This window comes from Schistocerca americana, chromosome 6 (assembly GCF_021461395.2).
Source record: "Schistocerca americana isolate TAMUIC-IGC-003095 chromosome 6, iqSchAmer2.1, whole genome shotgun sequence".
NCBI lineage: Eukaryota > Metazoa > Arthropoda > Insecta > Orthoptera > Acrididae > Schistocerca > Schistocerca americana.
Window position 1 is genome coordinate 303948715 of NC_060124.1, and position 21530 is coordinate 303970244.

Below are 21530 nucleotides of genomic sequence, written 5' to 3' on the forward strand. Positions count from 1 at the left end.
CTACGGTCGCAGGTTCGAATCCTGCTTCGGGCATAGATGTGTGTGATGTCCTTAGGTTAGTTAGTTTTAAGTAGTTCTAAGTTTGTGGGGCTGATGCCCTCAGATGTTAAGTCCCATAGTGCTCAGAACCATTTGAACAAAGCACATCAGAACACAAAATTCACACTTGACAAAGAAAAAGAAAACCAAATAAATTATTTTGGTATAACAATAATAAAAGAAAATGGCAAACATGTATTCAACATCTTCAAAAAACCAATAGCCACAGACACAATAATACATTCCACATCGAATCATCCCCACAACCAGAAGCTTGCTGCATTAAGACATATACAGATTAAGCAGGATCCCACTCAACAACAGGAACTATGAAAAAGAAATGAGTACAGTTATAAAAATAGCTAGGAACAATGGGTATGACACACATGTAGTACACAGACTCAATCAAAAAATCAAAAGACAAATACAAAACAAACACAACATTTCCAGAATACAAGATAATGCACAAGCTGTAAACGCACAAACACACTCAACAGCCACACACAATGACATCATCACACAGAAAAGAAGCAGATGGTGCACTATGACTTACACACATAAATTAACATACAGAGTGGAAAACGTACTAAAGAAACCGGGCTTCGAAATAATATACAAAACTGTACAAACACTCCAATCAAACTCAATCCAACCAACAACTAAGAGGGATAACTTCCTGGGATCAGTAACATGCAGACTTGAATATCAAAGTTGTGGCATTACACACAGGAATTGTAAAACGTGATGCAAAGAACTCATTAGGTGTTAGAAGTACGAAATAAACCATTCCACATTTGCAAAACGCTTAAAACATCATAACCATCCTGCTACAAACATGGAACAAGATATGAAAATATTGAGAATAAACAACCATGACAAATACCTTATACTTTCCCCTACCTCCCTCCCGCCTTCTGGTCAGCTACACACACACACACACACACACACACACACACACACACACACACACACACATGCATACACAGTCAGATCACAGATATCTAGAAAAAAGAAATAACATTCTGAAGTTGGCAATAACATTCGATCTTTGACAGTAACATCCGACGGTTGGCAACACAAACCAAAACACAGCAATATAACAAGTGTTCAGTTCCTAGTGCTGTGAAGCGTGGAAAACAAAAACCTAAATGGCAGTTACAAGAAGAAGAACAGCGCCAGAAACAGAACTAAAATACAACACGTAGAAAACTATCCACGGAAACCGTAAGTAGAATTTAAACTATTACTACGTCACAGAAAAACCAGCCATTAGAACTGTTTATAACCTGTATATACATTGTTCAAAAATGCAAATCAAACAGTAAAAATATGTACATATTCCAGGCCACTGAAGATGCCTTGCAGAGATTAAAGACGAGAGGCGTATGGCAAGAAAACTGTGTTTCATCAAGTTGCCGTTAAACGGTCAAAAAATAAAAATTAACAATATACCGTAATACCATACCCAAGTGAAGAAGACAGGACTAGAAAAGTTGAAGATGTCCCTCCACATATGTTATTTTGTCATTACTTGACTGGTTCTAACGGCCAACTCTCTCCCAGGATTGTATCCCTACGCTTCTGGTGTCCATGTTTACACCAAGGTATTGGCCTAATGGTCACAGCCACTTTGGGGCCCACCAATAATTACAGTCGAAATTCTCCGTTTTAAAACTAACCAGACCCAATACTACTCTTCTCTAGAGAGAATTTTGCTATTTAATTTTCATCACATTCTCGCCTCGAAGACACACAGAAAGTCAAGAGGGAGTTTTTCGTACTTCAGTTTATAACCTGATTCCCTAAAGAAATAAACGAAGTACCGCAGTGTCAACGGGTTCCTACAATAATATGGATAAATATCGTAAAGGCTATATGACATGCAAAGTGAGCTTCGATAAAGGACCTACGCAATTCCCGGAATCGGGATTTGAGACGGCAGCAGTGAGATCATTCAGACTGAAGAGAAAAACGTTTTCTTAACCCCAGGTTCAGTGATGTGGAAGCAACCCAGAAGTCTTAAGATACTATCGTTCATTAGCAGTCCAGGTCCATACTGGTCAGTGAGAGTTTGATGCATCTTACACTTTCCTTCAGAGCTTATCCGGAATATGGAAATAATATCAAGTTTTGCAGTCTCAGTTATTTATTATTCTCTTGGCATATTGGTCGTATAACAACCCCGAGACCTACGAGAAGAAGAGTACTTGGCCGGAGTTCCCCCTCATTACCCTACGGTATTCACGTTAAGTGCGTAATTAGTGTCGTTTACTTGGGATAAGCAGAGTAGATTAACTATTTCAGGCTAGATAACTGCTTGAGGATAATTCGAAAGGTAAAAGAGGGGCAGTAACTTAAGACACTTGTAACAGTCTATGCGGGAATGGGATTCATATTACCTTGCGGCTCTTATTTCTTGATCATCCATTCTTCCTGTTATTACGCGTCTTTCTCTATAGCTTACTCCATTTTGTCATAGAATTTCGAAAAGCACGACTTTACACTGTCGATCGCTTTATCCATGTTGACAGATCCTATGAATCTGTCTTGATTTTTATTAAATCTTGCTTCCAAAATCAATTACGACGTCAAAACTGCCTCTGTGGTGCTCTTACGTTTTCAAAAGCCGGTTCCATCGTCATCCAGTAGATCCTCCGGTTCAGTTTTCATTTTTCTGTTTATTATTCCTGTCAGTACCTAGGGTGCATGGGCCGTTAAGCTGTTTCCACGATATTCCTCGCTCTTAGCTGCCCTTGCTATCTTCGGTATTGTGTGGATGATATTTTTGCGAACGTCCGATGGTATGTCTCCCGACTCATAGATACTACACACCAAACTGAATAGCTGGTTGACTGCTACTTCCGCCAACGATATCAGAAATTTCCATGGAATGTCATATATCCTTTCCGCCTTATTTAGTCAGACGTCTTCCAAGGGTCCATTAAACGTTAACTCTTCACTGGGTCCCCAATCTCTGCCGTATTGACACCCATTTCCCCATTCACGTCATCAAACAAGTCCTCCCCCTCGTATGGGCTTCCAGTGTACTTTTTCCACTTATCAGCTCTGTCTTCTGTGCATTGCAGTGGATTTCCTATTGCACTCTGAATGTTGATATTCTTGCTTTTAGTTTACCTAGGGTTATTTTCACTTTTCCATATCCTGAATTAATCCTTCCGACAGCTATTTCTTTTTCGATTTCTACACAGTTTTCCTGCACCCAGTTCGCTTTGGCATCCCTGCACTTCCTATTTATTTCATTCCTAAATGACTTACATTTCTCTGTTCCTGGATCTCCCCGAATATTTTTGTACTTCCTTCTTTCGACGATCAATTGAAGTATTTCGTCTGTTATCCATTCCTGTTACTCACGTTTGTCTGTCCAACCTCTGTGATTGCCGTTTTAAGAGATGTACATTCCTCCTCAACTGATGTGCCTGCTGTGGTATTCATTAAACTTCGACGTGCTCTTCATCAGTACTAAATTGTGATTAGAATCGAATTGATATCTGCTCTGGGGTACACCTTGCAATCCCAAATCTGATTTCGGAAACTCTGTCTGATCATTATGTAATGGAGTTGGATTCTCCCTTACACCACCTCTAGTGACTTTTTAAAGATGTATCCGCTATTATTAGCTAAAATTTAGCGCAAAACTCAATTAGACTTCCTATTCTCTCATTCCTGCTACCATGCTCACATGCTTGCGTAATTCTTTCTTCTCTTCCTTCCCCTACTATCGCGTTCGAGTCCCCCAAGAGTGTGTTACATTATCACCTTCTTTTACGTACTGAATTACTAGTTCAAGATTCTCATACAATTTCTATATATATCCATCTTCGGTTCGTCACGTCGACACGTATAACTGAAGTGCGGTTACTGGGACTGGTTTGCTGTCGACTCTGATGATTGTGGCCGTTTTGATGCCCCTTACAAGACAAATATGAAGAAGGCAAAGGGTATATTAAAATATTAGAAGATGCTTTCCGTGCAGGCTCAGGGATGACAACTGGTGTATTAGCATGCTAACTACCAAGAGTAAGACCAAAGTGAAAGAGGAAGAAGAAAATTGCTTAAAGGGAAAGAGGAAGAAGAGGAGGAGGAGGATAAAGAACATGAAAGAGGATTTGGCAAGGAGGAGGAGGAGGAGGAGGAGGAGAAGGAGATGTAGGAGAAGGTTTAAAGAGGATGACAGCGAGGATGAGGAGAAGAAAACTAGAAGGTGTGAAGGTGAACGAAAAAGAAGAGGATTGTGAGAAGACATGGATACAAATGACCAAAAGGCGTAGGAAATAAAGGGGAAGGAAAATGTTCATGATTGAAATGATGGAGAATGGTGAAGAAGGATATGATCAAGATGGTGGTGGTGGTGCTTGTGGTTACGAAATGGTAAAGATGATGGAGATGATGATGATGTTTTTATTAGTGGAGATGGCGGAGGAGGTAATGGAGGAATGATGCTGATGATGGAAAAGATGATGGTGAAGATAGAAGGGTTAATGGTGATGATGACAGTAATTATGGAGGAGATGTTAGTGATGATGGGGTAGACTGAGATGAAAATGATGGTAGATGATATGATGATGGTGATTAAGGAGTTCAGTACATTTAATGACAACACTATCGTTAAGATCTCAATGTTTACCAATTAAAATGATGGTTATTCTCTTATTAATTCTTGACGAGGGGGGAATGTATTCAAACTCGTCACATTAGAAAAGTTTAAGTTCAAACGCTCAAATGTGTACGAATTCCTAAGGGACCTAACCGCTGAGGTCATCGGTCCCTAGAATTACACACTACTTACACTAACTGACACTAAGAACAACACACACACACACACACCCATGTCCGCGGGAGTACTCGAACCTCCGCCGGGTGGGGCCGCGCAATCCCTGGCATGGCGCCTAAAACCGCGCGGCCACTCGACACGGATAGAAGTTTAAGTATATAGTAATTAGCAGCGATTATTATGAAAGTAAATACTGAAAATATTTACCCTTATATAATGTACAGCACGCACCACTCACAAACAATGGCTGTTGACGGAGATATACGTTTAACGTTTACTAGCGTTAGATGGCGAATACTGCAAAACAGATGCTGTTAGAAGAGAACTCACCGGCACAAGTGGCACAGGTGGCAGCAATCAGGAGAACCGTCGCGCTGCTCCACACGGCCGCCATGTCTCCGCCCCACCTGCAGCAGAAGAAGATTTGCATGAATCACTGGATTCACCCTCGGAAAAGTCAGGCTGCGGCAGCACTGACGGAAAAGAAGCGAGATGAATACCAAGCTTGAGTAAGCTCTTTAAAGAGGTTTCGCCTCAGAGCCAAGGCTGAAAGGTTATCGCTGGCTCGTACTGAGTCGCTGACGCCGCCCTTGCAAACACTTACGCACGAAAATTTCTCTCTGTTTCATAAGCTCGTGACTTGGTAAATATTTAAGGCATACAGTATGCACTATCTCTTAGTTTTCGTGCAAGATACATGAGTAAGCTAATACTGCACACATGTCTAGTTTTCGACTCGTCTAATAGTTAGGTAGGTTGTTACATACAGTGTGGATTATATTCCCGGAACGTGTTTTTATGTGGAACATTTATACAGAACACACAAATTTTAAAAATGTTTGTAGTTATTGTCCATTTATAGGTCAGGGAAGAGTCACATTGAAAATGTGAACATGAATCACTTTGTTTTGATACCGGCTGCGGCCATTAACTACCATCTTCAGTCACCCTGTGCATAAATAGTCATGATGTCCTAAATGACTACTCCGTGTCAGTTTTGTTAAAATAAGGTGCAATCTGCTAAAATTTGTAATTAAACACTACTTGATATTATGTCATAGATTTATAGTCAAAGATAGAAATCCATGACGTAGAGACATCCATCATATAGACATCATCATTTTTCACGACGTCACAATTTTTTACGGCTACGAGTGTTAAGGCGGTGGTTTTTATGTGTGGGCATGATTGCTTAAGATCGAAATCGAAACTAATGTAAAAGAAGGTAATTCATCGTGTTAGTCATCAATTTTTTTCAACGTGACTTTCTTTAAATGTACAAAAGCTACGAAACTCCAGTTATGTAAATTATTACAGGTCCTTATTTGGTTATTTATATCTATTCAAGTAACCCTCTGTATTACGGAAGAAGCTGTAGAGAAAAAACTGTTGTAATACGCATTTGAAATCACTTCTGCAAAATGTAAAGCTTTTTGTTTATATTGACGAATTGACAAAAATTTTTGAGGTGGTGTATTTCACTCGTTTTTGTGCCGAAATGTGTTTTACTAGAGGACGTTGCAAATCGCTTTCTGTTCTAGTATTGAAATTGGGTACGTCACAAGCAGACATAGGGTTGCCAACCTGCTTCATTTATGAATTTACGTGCTGAGCATTAGTATTTAACATTCCTAGACACACAAATACATCTTCCTTAAGATCTACATCTACATAGATACTCTGCAAATCACACTTATTTGCCTGGTAGAGGGTTCATCGAACCACATTTACAACAATTCTCTTTTATTCCACTCTCGAACAATGCGCGGAGAAAACCAACACATACATATTTCCGTGCGATTTCTGGTTTCCATTATTTTACTGTGATGATCGTTTCTCCCTACGTAGTTCGGCATCAATAAAATATTTATTGACTGTGAAAGGTGGTGATTGAAATTTCGTGAGAAGATTCCGCTCAACGAAAAACGACATTGTTTTAATGGTGTCCATCCCAAATCCTGTATCATGTCCGTGACACTCTCTCCCCTATTTCGCTATAACATAAAACGTGTTGCTCTTCTTTGAACTTTCTCCACGTGCTCCATTAATCCTCTCTGGTAAGGATCCCACACTGAGCAGCAGTACTCCAAAAGAGAACGGACAAGCGTAGTGTAGGCAGTCCCTTTAGTAGCTCTGTTACATTTTCTGAGTGTTCTGCCAATAACACGCAGTCTTTGGTTTGCCTTCCCCACAACGTCTTCTATGTACTCTTCCCAATTTAAATTTTTCGTAACTGTAATTACTGGGTATTTAGTTGGATTTACGACCTATAGATTACACTGAAATATCGTGTAACCGAAGTTTAATAGATTTCTTTTAGCACTCATGTAAATGACCTCACAGGTTTCATTATTTAGGGTCAACTGCCAATTTTTTACCATACAGATATCCTTTCTAAATCATTTTACAGTTTGTGTTGATCTACAGATGAGTTTACTAGACGATAAACGGCAGCGTCATCTGCAAAAAACCTAAGACAGTTGCTCGGATTGTCTCCTAAATCATTTCTATTGACAAGGAAGATCAGAAGGCCCATAACTCCACCTTGGGGAAGGGCCAGAAAATACTTCCGTTTCACTCGATGACTTACTGTCAAATACTACGAACTGTGACTTCTCTGACAGGAAATCAAAAATCCAGTCACCTGACTGAGACGATAAACCATAAGCACGCAATTTCACTACAAGCCGCTTGCGTGGAACAGTGTTAAAAGGCTTTTGGATATCTAGAAATACGGAATCAATTTGTAATATCTCATCAATACCACTCAACAATTCGTGTGAGTAAAAAGCTAGTTTTGTTCCACAAGAACGATGTTTTCCAAATCCTTTTTGACTGTGTGCCAATAGACCGTTCTCTTCGAGGTAATTCATAACGTTCGAGCACAACATATGTTCCAAAATCCTGCTGCGTATCGACATTAATGACATAGGCATGTAATTTAGTTGATTATTTATAACACCTTTCTTGAATACTGGTATTACCTGCGCAATTTTCCAGTCTTTGGGTGCGAACCTTTCGTCGAGCCAACGGTTGTATATCATTATTAAATATGGAACTACTGCGTGAGCATACTCTGAAAACAACCTAATTGGTATATAGTCTGGACCAGAAGAGTTGCCTTTATTACGTGATTCGAATTGCTTTACTACTCCGAGGATATCTACTTCTCCATGGAGACTACCCTTCATCGACTTGATTGGGAAACATAGCGACATCCTCCAGTAGCCGACCGCGACAGACGCAGCAACAGATAAGTAACCGCATTTATCTTTTGCGAGTTCCTAACCAGGAGTGAATTTTATTATATCATCTCCGTGCTTCAATAGTTTAGTTTCTTGAGTTTCTGCGTGTAAATTTAACATCTAGTAGCTACAGTCTCGCGTTTTCGTTTGCATCAGGAAGTAAACCGATTTTGTAACATATTTCAAGTTCCAAATCAGGGTCAAATTATTTAGTTTCACCTGAGTGCTTCGGTAGTTAGGTTTTATAATATCTGCGTATTACTAGACACAGTTCGTGAGTATTCGTCAGGTTCTACAGTAGAGTTGCGCAGCACGTGCTGGTAGTACGTTTATCTGCATAGTTTAGTTTCCCACGATCTTTACTAGGGACAGGGACTGTGATTGTTGTGTGCCGATGCGAGCAGAGTTGGCGACACTTCTCTCTCAGCTTCAGGCTGTGATGGCTTAGGTTACACAGCTTGAGGCTGCAGTGGATGGGCACCACTGTTATGGGCCGGCCGTGGGGATCCAACTGCCGTCCAGCGCGTCAGAGACCTACCATCAGTCCTCACCGGTGGCCAACCGAGTTATTGCTCGCAATGAGGCTGACCCCTCATCTGTGGTCAAGTGGGAGGTCGCCCTGGGGCGAAGCAGGTGGCGAAAGACTTCCCAGGCGGCCGCACATAAAGCCTCACTAGTTTGTCTGACAAACAGGTTCCAAGTGCTGTCTGTGGCTGACACTGTCGCCTGTCCTGTTTCGGAGGAGACCACTCAGCCTGCAAGATCCTGGCAATCACAGAGGGTGAGATTATTTGTAGTTGGGAGCTCCAACGTTAGGCACATTATGGGGCACCTTAGGGACTTGGCTGCCAAGAAGGGTAAGAAATCCAATGTGTACTCCGTGTGCACACCGGGTGGAGTCATTCGAGATGTGGAAAGGGTCGTCCGGGATGCCATGAAAAGCACAGGGTGCAGCCAGCTGCAGGTGGTGGCTCACGTCGTTACCAATGATGTGTGTCACTTTGGATCAGAAGAGATTCTCTCTGGTTTCGAGCGGCTAACAGAAGTGTTAAGGGCTGCCAGTCTTGCTCACAAGATGAAAGCAGAGCTGACCATTTGCAGCGTAGTAGACAGGACCGATTGTGGACCTCTGGTACAGAGCCGAGTGGAGGGTCTGAATCAGAGGCTCAGACGGTTCTGCGACCGTGTAGGCTGCAGATTCCTCGACTTGCGCCAAAGGGTGGTTGGGTTTCGGGTTCCGCTGATAGGACAGGTGTCCATTATACGCAGGAGGCGGCTACACGGGTAGCAGGGGCTGTGAGCCGTGGACTGGGCGATTTTTTAGGTTAGATGGGAAAACACAAGAAGGGCTTTGGTCACAGAGGGTGCAGGCTGAACAGAGGAAGAACATAGACACAGGAACCATTCGTATAACAGTTGTAAATTGTCGTAGCTGTGTTGGGAAAGTACCAGAGCTCCAAGCGCTAATAGAAAGTACTGATGCTCAAATTGTTATAGGCACTGAAAGCTCCCAGTTCAGATGATACAGTTGCTGAAACGTTCAAAGAAAACTTGAGTTTGATTTCAAACACATATCCGAATCATACGATAATAGTTAGTGGTGACTTTAATTTGCCCTCGATGTGTTGGCGAAAATACATGTTTAATTCCGGAAGTACGAATAAAATATCATCCGAAATTGTGCTAAACGCATTCTCTGAAAATTATCTAGAGCAATTAGTTCATGAGCCCACGCGAATAGTAAATCGTTGTGAAAACACACTGACCTCTTAACAACAAATAATCCTGAGTTAATAACGAGCAGCAAAACCGATTCAGGGATTAATGAACACAGGGCTGTCGTAGCAAGATTGAATATTGCAATCCCCAAATCCTCGAAAAATAAGCAAAAATTATACCTATTCAAAAAAGCAGATAAAAATTCACTTGACGCCTTCCTGGATGACAATCTCCACTCATTCCAAATTAATAATATAAGTGTAGACCAGATGTGGCTTAAATTTAAAGAAATAGTATCGGCAGCAATTGAGAGATTTATACCAAGTAAATTAACAAACGACAGAGCTGATCCTCCTTGGTACACAAAACGGGTTAGAACACTGTTGCAGAAACAACGAAACAAATATGCCAAATTTAAACACAGGCAAACTCCCCAAGATTGGCGATCTTTTACAGTAGCTCGAAATTTAGCGCAGACTTCAATGCGAGACGCCTATAACTGTGTCCACAATGAAACTTTGTCTCGAAACCTGGCAGAAAATCCAAAGCGATTCTGGTCGTATGTGAAGTATGTTAGCGGCAAGAAACAATCAATGCCTTCTCTGCGCGATAGCAATGGAGATACTATCGAAGACAGTGCTGCCAAAGCAGAGTTACTAAACACAGTCTTCCGAAATGCCTTCACAAAAGAAGACGAAGTAAAGATTCCAGAATTCGAATCGAGAACAGCTGCCAACATGAGTAACGTAGAAGTAAATATCCTCGGAGTAGTGAAGCAACTCAAATCACTTAATAAAAGCAAGTATTCTGGTCCAGACTGTATACCAATTAGGTTCCTTTCGGAGTATGCTGATGCATTAGCTCCATGCTTAACAATCATATACAACCGTTCGCTCCAGAAAAGATCCGTACCCAAAGACTGGAAAGTTGCACAGGTCACAACAATATTCAAGAAAGGTAGGAGTAATCCACTAAATTACAGGCCCATATCATTAACGTCGATATGCAGCAAGTTTTAGAACATATATTGTGTTCGAACATAATGAATTACCTCGAAAAAAACTTTCTATTGATATGCAGTCAACATGGGTTTAGAAAACATCGTTCTTGTGAAACACAACTAGTTCTTTATTCACAGGAAGTGCTGAGTGCTATTGACAAGGGATTTCAGATCGATTCCGTATTTATGGATTTCCGATAGGCTTTTGACACTGTACCATACAAGCGGCTCGTATTGAAATTGCGTGCTTATGGAATATCGTCTCAGTTATGTGACTGAATCTGTGATTTCCTTTTCAGAGAGGTCACAGTTCGTTGTAATTTAAGGAAAGTCATCGAGTAATACGGAAGTGATTTCCGGCGTTCCCGAAGGTAGTGTTATAGGCCCTTAGCTGTTCCTTATCTATACAAACGATTTGGAGACAATGTGAGCAGCCGTCTTCGGTTGTTTGCAGATGACGCTGTCGTTTATCGACTAGTAAAGTCATCAGAAGATCAAAACAAATTGCAAAACGATTTAGAAGAAATATCGGAATGGTACGAAAAGTGGCATTGACCTTAAATAACTAAAAGTGTGAGGTCATCCAGATGAGTGCTAAAAGGAACGCGTTAAACTTCGGTTACACGATATATCAGTCTATTCTAAAAGCCGTAAATTCAGCTAAATACCTAGGTACTACAATTACGAACAATTAAAATTGGAAGGAACACATAGAAATGTTGTGGGGAAGGCTAACCAAAGACTGCGTTTTATTGTCAGGACACTTAGAAAATGTAACAGACCTACGAAGGAGACTGCCTACACAACGCTTGTCCGTCCTCTTTTAGAATACTGTTGCGCGGTGTGGGATCCTTAACAGGTAGGACTGACTGGGTACATCGAACAAGTTCAAAGAAAGGCAGCATGTTTTGTATTATCGCGAAATATGGGAGATAGTGCCACAGAAATGATACAGGATTTGGGATGGACATCATTAAAAGAAAGGCGTATTTCGTTGCGACGGAATCTTCTCATGAAATTCCAACCACCAGCTTTCTCCTCCGAATGCGAAAATATTTTATTGACGTCGACTTACATAGGGAGGAACGATCACAAAGATAAAATAAGGGAAATCAGAGCTCGTACGGAAAGATATAGGTGTCCGTTCTTCCCGCGCGCTATACGATATTGGAATAATGGAGTATTGTGGAGGTGGTTCGATCAACCCGCTGCCAGGCACTTAAATGTGATTTGCAGAGTATCCATGTAGATGTAGATGTAGATGCAGATGCAGCCCGGATCTTTCACCGTGGGATTTTCACATCTTTGGTGACCTAAAGGAAGACATATATGAATTCTGGATCCTGTCGGACGAGGAGGTGCAAGAGTGGGTGCGGTTGTGGACCCGTCAGCGGCTGACAGCCTTCCACTGAACAAAAATTGGTCGTGTTGTCTCGCAGTGGGATAAATGTCTCAACGCACGTGGTGATTACTTTTGTATGGAACCATCCCGTGCTCCTGTTGTGGCTGGTGTCTGGTTTCCATTTGACCTCCGCTTGTACACACATACATACGAGTACATGTACGTCTGTCGCTCCATGAGATGTTGCAGAGATATTTACTACTTGAAGAAGGATATTCGAAATTTTTTTCAAGTGTAAGGGGAAGCCAAGTAAAAATGAAAGACTATATACTGAGATGACAAAACTCGTGGGATACATCCTAATATCGTGTCGCACCTCCTTTTGCCTGACGTATTGCAGCAGCTAGACGTGTCATAGACTCAACAAATCGTTGGAAGCCCCTGCAGAAATATTGTGCCGTGTTGCCTCTATAGCCGTCCATAATTGCGAAAGTGCTGCGGGTACAGGGTTTTGTGCACAAACTAACCTCTCTATTATGTTCCATAAATGTTCGATGGGATTCTTGCTGGGCGATCTGATTGGCCAAATCATTCGCATAAACTGTCAAGAATGTTCTTTAAACAAATCGCGAACAGTTGTGGCCAGGTGACATGGCACGTTGTCATTGATAAAAATTCCATCTATTTTTTTTTTTTTTTTTTTTTTTTGGAGCATGAAGTCCATAAATGGCTGCAAATGGTCTTCAAGTAGCTGAATATAGCCATTTTCAGTCAATGATCGACGCAGCTGGACCAGGGGACGGTCCACACAACCGTGGAGCCACCAACAGCTTGTACAGTGCCTTGTTGACAACTTGGATCTATGGCTTCGTCGTATGAAATAAACGTCCTTGTCAAACAAGCATGTCTGGTCATACAGGCCAGATCTGTCGTTAGTAAAAGTGAGCATGTATCTAAAACACCTAAATATGTTTCACGCTTTCATTTCTGGACCCTACAGTACAGCTGTTGTATAAAACTGCTAACTAACAAAATAGTGTGCGCCTTGCTATTGTGTCTGAATAATTGAAATGGGTATAGACGAAACGATAGTCCTTACGAATTTTGGTTTCTCCGCACCCCCACCCCTTGGCTACTCACTTCTTCACACTACCCCTTACCTCACTTTCCCTCGCCTTGCCAACCACACCAATGCCACACGTAACCAGTTGAATAATGTCACATGTTCTGTTGGTTCCACAGTTCCATATACGTTCCTTCCCCCTCCTGACCATTTCGTCACCATTGCGTTGCTGCTTTCTTGGTTGATTGTGCTGGTATAAGGGAATTTTCGGACATTTGCATACTGTTGTTGCAATCTGTTAACGATACATATTACTACTCGCCTATATAGTCGACTATTGTTTTCCATAATTTATTGTATTACAAGATAGTAATTCCATGTTTGTTACAAAAGTATTACGGTAAGACACTTCACGACGTTTACATGTGACCTGTAATAACGGATCTTCATGTCACGTACTGTAAACACTATGATGTACCAATGTCTGCAAAGACAATGCAGTTATCATGGAAAACAAGCAGTTCAGCTACCTTGTTCCGTAAAAGGTCACAGATTGCATTGTGCAAACTGTGATGTTTCTCAGCCGATCTTTGGAAGATAGTTTCATCCGTGTTCATGTCCGATTTTGTTCAAACACAACAACAAAAAAATGGCTCTGAGCACTATGGGACTCAACTGCTGAGGTCATTAGTCCCCTAGAACTTAGAACTAGTTAAACCTAACTAACCTAAGGACATCACAAACATCCATGCCCGAGGCAGGATTCGAACCTGCGACCGTAGCGGTCTCGCGGTTCCAGACTGCAGCGCCTTTAACCGCACGGCCACTTCGGCCGGCTAAAACACAACAACAGTGTGTATGATACCTTTCTTTCAGTTTCATATAATAGCTGTGCTGTAGGGTCCAGAAACGACAGTTTACAATATATTTGGCGCGTTACGTATGTTCTCACGTCTACTAATGACAGATCTGATCTATATCACTATATATGCTTTATCGATAAGGACTTGAATTTCATACCAGTCTGATGTTTTCCGACTTATAAATAAGGTACAGCATCAATGTACTTATACACTACTTTTCGTGGTCGCCATGTTATTACTATTGTGATTTATACTTCTATGTTTTATTTCAGTTTTTATGTATCTGGATTACATGACAGTGAAATAAAAATTATTACGGCCAATTGGCGACAGAGTCATTCAAATAATTTACCGTGATTTTGGCTCTAGCCAAATAAAAATTATCGAATACAGGTTTGCTTGATCCGTGGGAGAGTGTCACAGAAATACTGGGAAAACTGAACTGTCGGACGCTTGAAGATAGACGCACACTATATTGAGAAAGCCTACTTACAAACTTTAAAGGACCAGCCTTAAGTGGTTTAAGTGGTGAATCTCTGAATATACTACGTCCCTCTACATATCTCTACCGTAAGAATCACGACCCCGAGATCAGACTAATTACAGCACTTACACAGACAATTAAGCAGTCACTCTTCTCGTGCTCGATTGGTGACTGTAACTGGTAGAAGCCCTAGTAACTGGTACAATGCAAAGTACCATTCACAATGGTTTGCAGAGTATGGATGAAGACGCATGTGAACTCTGGATAATGGTTCTTTAGTGCCAATACTCGCAGACGTCGTTTGTGGTATGGTAGTCTTTGGCACCCACCAGTATACCCAACATCGTATTCTCTGTGCATTTCACGGCAAGTTGACGGTTCCCTATTAAATATTATCCCCTCACATGTACTAACTCTGAGTCTTCCAATTTTACGGTGTGAAAAATTCTGAGTCGAGAACCATGGTCCGTTACTCTATCGCTTGAAGGAATTAGGTTCTTATATGTATAATGGAGCTAAATTTTTTCCTATTGGAAATTTTCCTCGTCATATTTATTACAACCTGCACCTTACGCATTAAACGTATGTTTCCAAAAATGTGCAGAAAGCTGTGCTACTTCTTTGACAACCAATCATGAACGGCACTCCGTCGATACGTTACAGACGACTGCGTGTTTTTTCCCAATGTAGTTCTAGTAACGTCAAGACAGAAGCAAAAAAAGAGTTTACTTCACGCTGTAGCACTTTCCCAAAGCGGGTGAGAGAGAGTGCAACAGCTCTACTCTCTTATGTCTTTTAAGAGAGTAAACATACAAAGTAAACATACAAATTAGCAAGATATTGTCAATCGGAGGAATGAATGGGTGGTATATAGAGAATCAGTTCATGTGAAATAGTTGGTTATTATTTCAACAATATTTGAGAACATTTCTTTTGGAGAAAATCCGTGGTCTAGCTAACTTACTTTAAAAAGGATCAATAACAGTCTTAACTGCAATAAAATATTTATTTTCAATGGTAACTTGTTACGGTCGGAATGTGACCAAGTTCAGACCATTTATACTGAAGTGGAAATACATAATGGACCTAGAGGGAAGTCTGATAACGGCAGTAACATACGAGAGTTGTCCAGAAAACAAGTTCCGATCGGTCGCGAAATAGAAACCACTGGAAAAATCCGGTAAAGCTGTGCACAGTTGTGCAGTGTCTCTAGTATGCCCGTCGATCGTGTCGCGTCGCTCTTTTCAGTTATGAATAAACAGTGAGTATGTAAAGGTGCGTAGAGAATAGCGTCTCCCGCCAAGTATGAGGGCCTGGTTAGAGATTTCGCCTGTGTCATGCAGCCCACATAACACAACTGTCGAGCAGTTCCTTCTTCATGCCAATTCTCGGCCGCACACTGCAGGGGCAATGAATAAGCTCCTGCAGCGTTTCCGATGAGAAGCGATTGATCGCCCACAATACACTCCGTAATTGGCTTCCCCTGAGTCTCATCTCTGCTCACGAGAACCGCTGGCTATGAAGACAAAATTTTTCCACAGACAACGAGCTGCACAACAGTGCAGACAGCTGGCTGAAAGCACAGGCGGTTGCTTTGTATGACGAGTATATAGGAAAGTTGTTACAGAACTACGACAACACTCGAAGTGGGAGCGGCGACTATGTAGAGAAGTAAAACTTTTCTGATTTTCGCTGTGATTTCCACTTCGCGACCGATCAGAACGTACTTTCTGGAAACTATCGTATAAAATACATGATATACAACCAAAATTAAAAGAAGAAAATATTCTCTATAATGGTACACGGGGGCAGGTGTTGTTGCACCACAAACATAAATTGCCGAGGATAGCAACGGTGTTGTTGCTCAAAAACACGATAATCCAACCGCTGCATACAACATTATATCAGCAATGCAGGACATAAAACAAATATCACAGAGAGGTATTTTCAGTATTTTACCCATCTCCAGCCACTGTAGTCGTATTTAATGAAGTAATAAGCAATCAGCCACATAAAAGAAATGTAATTCCCTTACCGGTTTTGGGTACATAGTGCCCTTCTTCATAAGGTCCAATCACAAGTTCCAGGCCCATGATGCGCTTAATGGGGCTGGGACTTGTGACTGGATATTCTGAAGAAAGGCACAGAAATTTAATTTCTTTTGTGCAACTGGTTGCTTATTATTTCATTAAATAACAATATTATGAAAAGGATAGTTGCTACTCTCTATACCACGGAGACGTTGAATCGCACATAGGTGCAACAAAAAGACTGTCACACAATAAGCTTTCAGCCAACAAGGCCTTTGTCAAAAATAGATCACTCACACACACACACACACACACACACACAGGCACACGCACCCACGCAACCGCAACTCACACACATATGACTGCAGTATCTAGCAGCTGTTTGGCTTCAGCTATTTTTGACAAAGGCCTTGTTGGCTGAAAGCTTATTGTGTGACAGCCTTTTTGTTGCGCCTATCTGCGATTCAGCATCTCCGCTACATGGAGAGCAGCAACAATCCTTCTCATAATATTGTTACATTCCATCCTGGATTTTCCATTGATTGATTTTCACAAAAGTCAATAACAAATGAAGAAATAGGTACATTACATTGTATAAAACACTTGCTATGGACAAGTATTCATCAATATGTGGTAATAAATATAGAAAATCGATAGCCATTTGCGGGTATTTGCCGAAAACACATAGTCATATGCCAGCAAAGACAGAGGTTAGTTCGCGCCAATGGTATACAGGGGGGTGGCGTGAACGTTTCGATGTGCGCAATCTAGCGGAAAACGATTTTAGAGCTGCGACAGCGATTGTGTGTTAAAAACGTACTGGCACGTAGGCAAGCATGTAGAAGATCATGTGAGATATTGTAGACTGCTCGTAGATGGTGGTGTCAGTGAAATTACTGCTTAAGTGACGCCGTTAACCATGGAGGTGGCGTGAAAATGTCGACACGTACGTTTCAGCGGATGATCTCGAAGCTGGGTAGCGACTAGCTATTATAGAACACTGGTATGCAAACAGGACAACCATAGCAACATATCTCCGATTCCGTGGATGAATGTGACTAAGTGACGAACAAGTAAAATAGGCGTACATAGTATCAGATGTACGGAAGTACTACGACACAAAACATCGCGGACCCATACGCAGTCATAAATGTAAAACAAAAACAGCCACCGTCTACTATCATGTGTATAGTTTCTTCTTCCAATTTTGATTTTATATTATGTATTAATACCTTTGTCAGATTTCTTTCTAAATCCAGTCTTTATTTACATTCTAGTATAAACGGTCTGAATGTGGTCACTCTGTGAGCGAAACCCGTCCCCATTACAAATAAATATTTTATTTCGATCAAGACTCTTTTTAAACCATCTTAAAATATTAATGTATTGCGAAATAACTAGTTCCACATTTTAATTAGCCAATAAGATATAATAATCATGAGATGTTACTTTTTCCTTGATCTACTCTTTTCGTACTTATTTCACTTTTTAATGACACGTTCTGGAGTTCAGCGGTGGTCATGTAATGTGCCTGCCACTATCACGAAATCAGCAAGAAAAAAAGGAAATGTCTCCTAGCGATTTCACGCCTTCACAAAAAAGTGGCCCCTGCTTGCTGAGTAATCGTTCATACAGAATATAACAGCCAAATATTTCCGCTGGGGAGTCTTCAAATTTATGCCAGGGGGGGATATCTGTATTGCAAGGGATCACCAGCACAATGATAGCACAGATTAAATTAAACAAACGGGAACGAAAATATTTATAAAATTTTTAATAATGAGGAGTCACCTGAATCTGAGACAAAAAGGTAAATGGATCACTTTTAATTAATCTAGATTATTTCGATGATGTAGAAATACAGTATAAAGTCAATGATACATGTAAAAAAATAGAATTTGTTGTTACAATGGTACAACTAAAAAAGTTAGCTTGAAACTAAAAATCATGGAATCCTCACTATCCACAAAATTCTCAGTCAAAAACTTACATGTGCAACATCGTTAAACTAATTAATAAGAAAGTCTCTTCACAAAGAAGATCAATCTGTCTGAATAACACACAAATCAACATCCCTCAATTATCTATGAGCAGTTGAAACTAATAACAAGAAAGACTGCTAGCGGACGGGTGGGTGGCGTTCTAATAGATCTAAACAGCTCAGAAACGCAACTAAAGAAAAGTGTTGGACAGTAAGTCCAAATCTGTATTGCTCTTTCCAGCGCAAATCGCAAGTGAGAAACGGCTAAAATTCTTGAATAGTGGCCACTGTGTATTTCTTAGTTGTCTGCATGTTGACGCGCCGATTGTTATGCCGCCGCTCATTGGGTAAACCAAAAATTGAGAAGGGTGACCGCTGGAGCTCTCAGAATACGAAAAGTTCTCACTCTGTGGGAGCACAGAAAGACGGAGTCGCATTCGTCGGTGCCCTGCAGGGAGAGCAGATTCGTAACACTTACGAACACTTCCGGGACTTAGCGGTACTTCCTGTTTTCAAAGGGCGTGCTCCGTCCTGCGGAAAAACAAGAGCAGTCACAGGCATCCTGTGATTTCTTGGAAATACCCGGCCGTTGAGAAGCTAAGAGAAAGTGCCATGTACACGACGTTCGCCTAACGTGATTGGCAACCCCTCAGACACTGAAGCACCACGGGCTTGCATAAGCTCAAGGCGTTGCTTCCCCAGACTTAAGCATGTTAAGTGCCACCAGAGGTTCTCCGTGCCAGGGACCTATTTCCTCCGCCGTGTCAGCGGTTGCACCCATCTATATAGGGTGGTGCGAGCCAACATCTCGGCAGTTTGCTCCACCGAAGCTGTGGGCCAGTTTATGCTCCGGCTCTTAGCAGCCCATCAGTCAGAGGCCGGTTGGAGACCAGCGCGGCGAGATCTGCGACAGCCAGCGATATTTCGAGACGTTACCTGTCGCCCAACAACGCCGAACGCTGAACCTCCGTCATTAGGGATTATCAGTGGCATAGCCTTCACGTCCCACGACGTTTATTCACTGTGTCTTCCTGGCGTATGCCTGTTAGTGTCTGAGAAGTTTTATTTTTTTTTTTTTTAATCGAGAAGGGTTTTTCCTTTGTTATTAAATCTCTTCTCTGTGGTCGTAATAAACTCGTGTTTTTGTTCACCTGTGTCTTATTATTGCTCATCGGGCATTTTGCCGTGGGGAATATGCCAAAGAGTCCTGTGTTTGAAAGCGATCAGCCCTCCCAGGCACGATCCTAATTCATCTGAGCTGTCTCACTCAAGAGAAAAATACTGTAACTTGGCTCCAATTGTCACTACATATGTCCTTTTATCTCAGTACATTTAAGAAATCGCAGATATTTTTAGACAGAATGAAGATCGCATAGCGACATGTAACAGACCAGTTATGTTACAGTTGTGAACTGCGAGGACAGCTAGTCACCTCAATTAACTGTCGTTCTATTTTCATCTCATTAAGTGCAACATCGATGGCACATTTATTTAAATTAACAGTAAAGTCGAGAAGTGTACAGCCAATATGAGTGCAAAGAAAAGAGGGTCAATTGTGGCCATTAGATTGAGTCGTACCAAGATTCCCGACAACTTGGCACCAAGGGTACAGTACAAAACACATTCACTGCTTTCAGCACTATGTAGCCGCTTCTTCCCGACAGTGAGAGATGCTTGTTCCTGGTTTGTGCGAGACATTATTCAATGACGGATCCTTCAGGTTATCTCCGCTTATGTTGGTATCCTTAGCCAGATGGTGAGTTGTCTGCTCAACGGACAAATTTAAAGTTATAAAGCTGCCAATGTGTCGTTAAGCGATCGGTAACTCTCAGACCATCTTGACCAACATCACCTCAGGAAATTTGAGAAGAGCTGCGCTGACTCGTGAGCATCTTCTCCATATGAGATGAGCCGGTCTCGTCATTATCTTCCCTTGTTTCACGCTCTGGACTCTGGTTAATCCCTCGATATACTATACTCCACAAGGTGACTAGCTGTAGAAGAGCAGTGCGTTTTTTCTATGTTTTATGTAGAATAAGTACATATGTGTTTATGTGTTGTGATATTTACATGAGTCATATAGGCCAATTCATTTTGAGGGGCCACATGAAACGTGCCTTTCTTGGATATAGAGATATTTCCATGAAAATTTCTCGGTGAGCGATTATATAAAATATATTGAATGGTAATTACTTCTCGTAAGTAAATATCACGACGGGAATGCACGAACTATTTACGATGAGCAAAATTCTTTTCATGGAAGCACCGTGAAAACAGAAGTCATTTACATTTACATATGTCACCGTCAGAAAAATAACAGTGGGATGGCATCAGGCCAGTGAGCATGTTGGGTGACGTCATTGTACAATGATGTTTGATCACTCTGTTGACGAACAATCCTTAAGCAGAAAAATATGTAAAATAAAGAAAAAGATCGGCAAATTAAGCTCAGGGGCTTTCTGCCTTCGATTAAAGAAGAATTAACGATAGAACACATAGTTTTCCGTCGTTTCGTCATCGAACAATCCGCCTCCAACTTCTCGGCGTTGTCACCTGGAATTCATCAATATACAATGAAAATTATGACCATGACAAAGGAAATGAAGAATAAAAAATAGTCACTTACTGCCAGCAAATAGGACTGCAGTACACTTGCATCTGATCTCTCAGAACTAGCATAAGAAAAAGACGCAAAACCATTTACACACCTGAAATTACATACATGTGTTTATTGTAAACAACATAGGGTATAAGTCTTAACAATTCCAGAAGCTTGGCTTCTTAGAGAAATGTTCACTTCGAAAACGAACAGAGAAAAATAGCTCTTTCGTCTTTACTGATATTGTTCCAAAAAATTGCATTCATGGAAATGCACAGCTATTCATTACCTTGTTGTTCATATCATTTTAAGGCAGCCCTTGCCCATAGCTAGATTCCACTTGTAATATAATGGACACGGATCTGGTAGCCCA

At 41.2% G+C, this 21530-nt stretch overlaps 1 protein-coding gene across 1 annotated transcript in view; it reads right to left on the reverse strand.

Annotated features, from left to right (window-relative positions):
- Positions 1-21530, reverse strand: part of LOC124619655 (protein borderless) — a 449367-nt gene that overhangs the window by 269727 nt on the left and 158110 nt on the right. Inside the window, exon 2 of the mRNA XM_047146187.1 lies at positions 5162-5238. Within this exon, the coding sequence (XP_047002143.1) occupies positions 5162-5225 (64 nt within the window). The 5' untranslated portion in view covers positions 5226-5238. The remainder of the gene's footprint in view (positions 1-5161; positions 5239-21530) is intronic.